The sequence below is a fragment of the Trichechus manatus genome, unplaced genomic scaffold, assembly GCF_000243295.1.
Source record: "Trichechus manatus latirostris isolate Lorelei unplaced genomic scaffold, TriManLat1.0 scaffold00029, whole genome shotgun sequence".
Lineage (NCBI taxonomy): Eukaryota > Metazoa > Chordata > Mammalia > Sirenia > Trichechidae > Trichechus > Trichechus manatus.
Genome location: NW_004443965.1, coordinates 10,977,387 through 10,979,901, shown reverse-complemented (window position 1 = coordinate 10,979,901; position 2,515 = coordinate 10,977,387). Strand labels below are relative to the sequence as shown.

The 2,515-nt window shown below is 38.8% G+C and overlaps 1 protein-coding gene across 1 annotated transcript in view; it reads left to right on the top strand.

Annotated features, from left to right (window-relative positions):
- The window catches only part of TNPO1 (transportin 1), a 100,982-nt gene that overhangs the window by 45,852 nt on the left and 52,615 nt on the right, over window positions 1-2,515 (top strand). The window contains exon 2 of the mRNA XM_023729452.1: window positions 2,347-2,460. Within this exon, the coding sequence (XP_023585220.1) occupies window positions 2,347-2,460 (114 nt within the window). The remainder of the gene's footprint in view (window positions 1-2,346; window positions 2,461-2,515) is intronic.

Here is a 2,515-nt window from a genome sequence, read left to right as displayed (position 1 = left end):
GGTATGGATTGCATAACTGCTTTTATAAAGTAAGTTGATAATAACTTAAAAATTTTTAAATACACATACTTTTTGGCCTAATAATCACACTGGGTTTCCACTACCTTGTAGGGACATTGGTACAATGTTTTTTGCTTTGTTTTTCATAGTGGGAAAAAAGTAGAAGCAACCTGGAAGCCCATCAGGGAATGGTTGAACAAATAATAAATAATGCTCTATCCAGTTCTAAAGAACCAGTGTGCATCCATTAAATGATGGCTCTGCTATATTACCAGTAAAATAAAAAAAAAAAGTTGTAGAGAATGTAATGTAGTATGTAGTGTACTGTATGTTTTTTTTTTTTTAAAAAAAAGGTAAAACTATGAGAATAGAGAACGGTGTAGAGAACTCGCATCAAAACTGATTCTCTTAGGGAGGTAAGTTTGGAGAGAGGATTCAGTTAACTTTTCTTGTACGACCATGTTGTTTGATTTGTTGTAATAATATGGTTTTGTAATTTTTTTAAAAAAATCTTTGAAGTAAAAAGGAGAAAAAAAGGAAGGGGGAAAGATATAGTGATAGAAATTAAAATAGGGATTACCTTTGGGAAGGGTGATGACTAGCAGTGGGCACAAGAGAGACCTCTGGGTACTGGTAATCTTGAGCTGGGTATTGGCTACATGGGTGTGTTCACTTTGTAAAAATCTATCTAGTTGTATGCTTATGATTTGAACACTTGTTGTATATATCAAAATGGTTATAAAAATAAAATGTGGCACAGGAATACAGTGGAATAATATTATGTTTTTAAAAATATTTTCATGAATATTTAATGATATATGAATTTAGGCAATATACAAGACAATCCCATTATTATAGAATAGAATCTATATTCAAACACAGACTGAAGACGAATAAAAACAGTACAGTATTATTAATAAGTGTTATGTACAAATGATGACTGTTTTTGTTTAAGTAAGAAGTTTGGTGTGTTGGGTTGTTTAGGAAGTCAGTAGAAGGTGATGAACAGAGCCAGACTGCAAGATGTTAAGTAGAAAAATGAAGAAAGGGAGCGGAATAGGCATAAAAAAGAAAAACAATGCTACCTAGAGAGGTGCAATCAGGTCAGTTTTGTTTTTGTTTTTGTTTTTTTTTTTTTTGGTACTCCTTCTAGGGAGGGACTTGTACTAGTTTCAACTGTCAATCATTATGTAGTAGTAGAGCCATGTTAAAAAGTCTTCTGTATCAAACTCAGTTTGATTTTTACAAATTACTTATGCTTGATACTTAAGTTGTGTTGTTTTTGTTGAAGTATGTAGCTTTAAAGTAACTGTGTCATTGATATGTTTCAACTGACTGTAGCAGACGCAAGTGGTAGTAGCTCAAACCTATGTTCTTGTCCCAGGCTTCACTAATTACCCGGTAATTTGCTCAGATCTTTTTGTGCTTTAGTTGTCACCTGAGGGCAAATAATATCTCACCAGGTTGTTTTGAGAAAATGTATGTGAAAACACGTTAATAGAATTAAGCACTATCCATTTGTAAAGTTACATTATTTTTCTTGTCTTTCCTTCAGCCCCAAGTCCATAGTTGTGGAATGTAGTTATTTCATGATGGAATTTGTTTCACTTAAGTGATCAAAAGTTGATGTTTATAAAAGAATACATCTTTTCAGTCCATTTTGCCAGTGTTGCATTTAATATTTTGTGAGGTGTATGTTGTGATTGCAATACATCATTGATATTTTGGACTAAGTATTAATATTTAGTGCTTTATATATCAAATTGAAATGTAAACATTTTTGTTTCTCACTAATTACTGTTGAACTTTAACAGTAATGTCAGGCTTTTCCCCCTATTTCAATCATTCTTACTTCACCTCGTTTACTTAAAATAATCAATAACCAAAACCAGATCTCTTCAGGTGTTTCGCAGTGGTTTCGATAAGGTTTTGTGGACTTTTGATTAGCCCTTAAGTCGGTGGAAGTCTTGTGGACAGATCTAGAGTTGAGTTGGGTTGGGCTGGGCTGGAGGAAACTGCGTGGCACTAGGACCCAGGGGGCTCCCGTGAGCGGATCTTGGGGCCAGATTGCAAATTCGCGGTGACTCAGTCTGGTCGGCTCCTTGCGCTCGGCGGCCGCGGCAGCAGGAGCAGCAGACGTTGGCGGCCAAGCTGCTAGGAGCAGTTTCGCTGGGTTTCACCGTCCGAGGCTTCCTTCGGGGCACCCCAGGCAGGTCTGAGGCTTCTGGGGAGGACAGGGGTCGTTCTAGCGGGGAGAAGGGGGTTGCTCGGCGCGGGAAGCCTTCGGGCCTGTGCACGGGGAGTAACATTTGCTCCGTCTCTTCCTGTGTCTGGCTTTATTTGCAGCAAACCAAGATGGAGTATGAGTGGAAACCTGACGAGCAAGGGCTTCAGCAAATCCTGCAGCTGCTGAAGGAGTCCCAGTCCCCAGACACCACCATCCAGAGAACCGTGCAACAAGTATCCTTTCCGAGGCCTCGCCGCCGCTCGCGCAACTCACCCCGCGCGTCAGGCC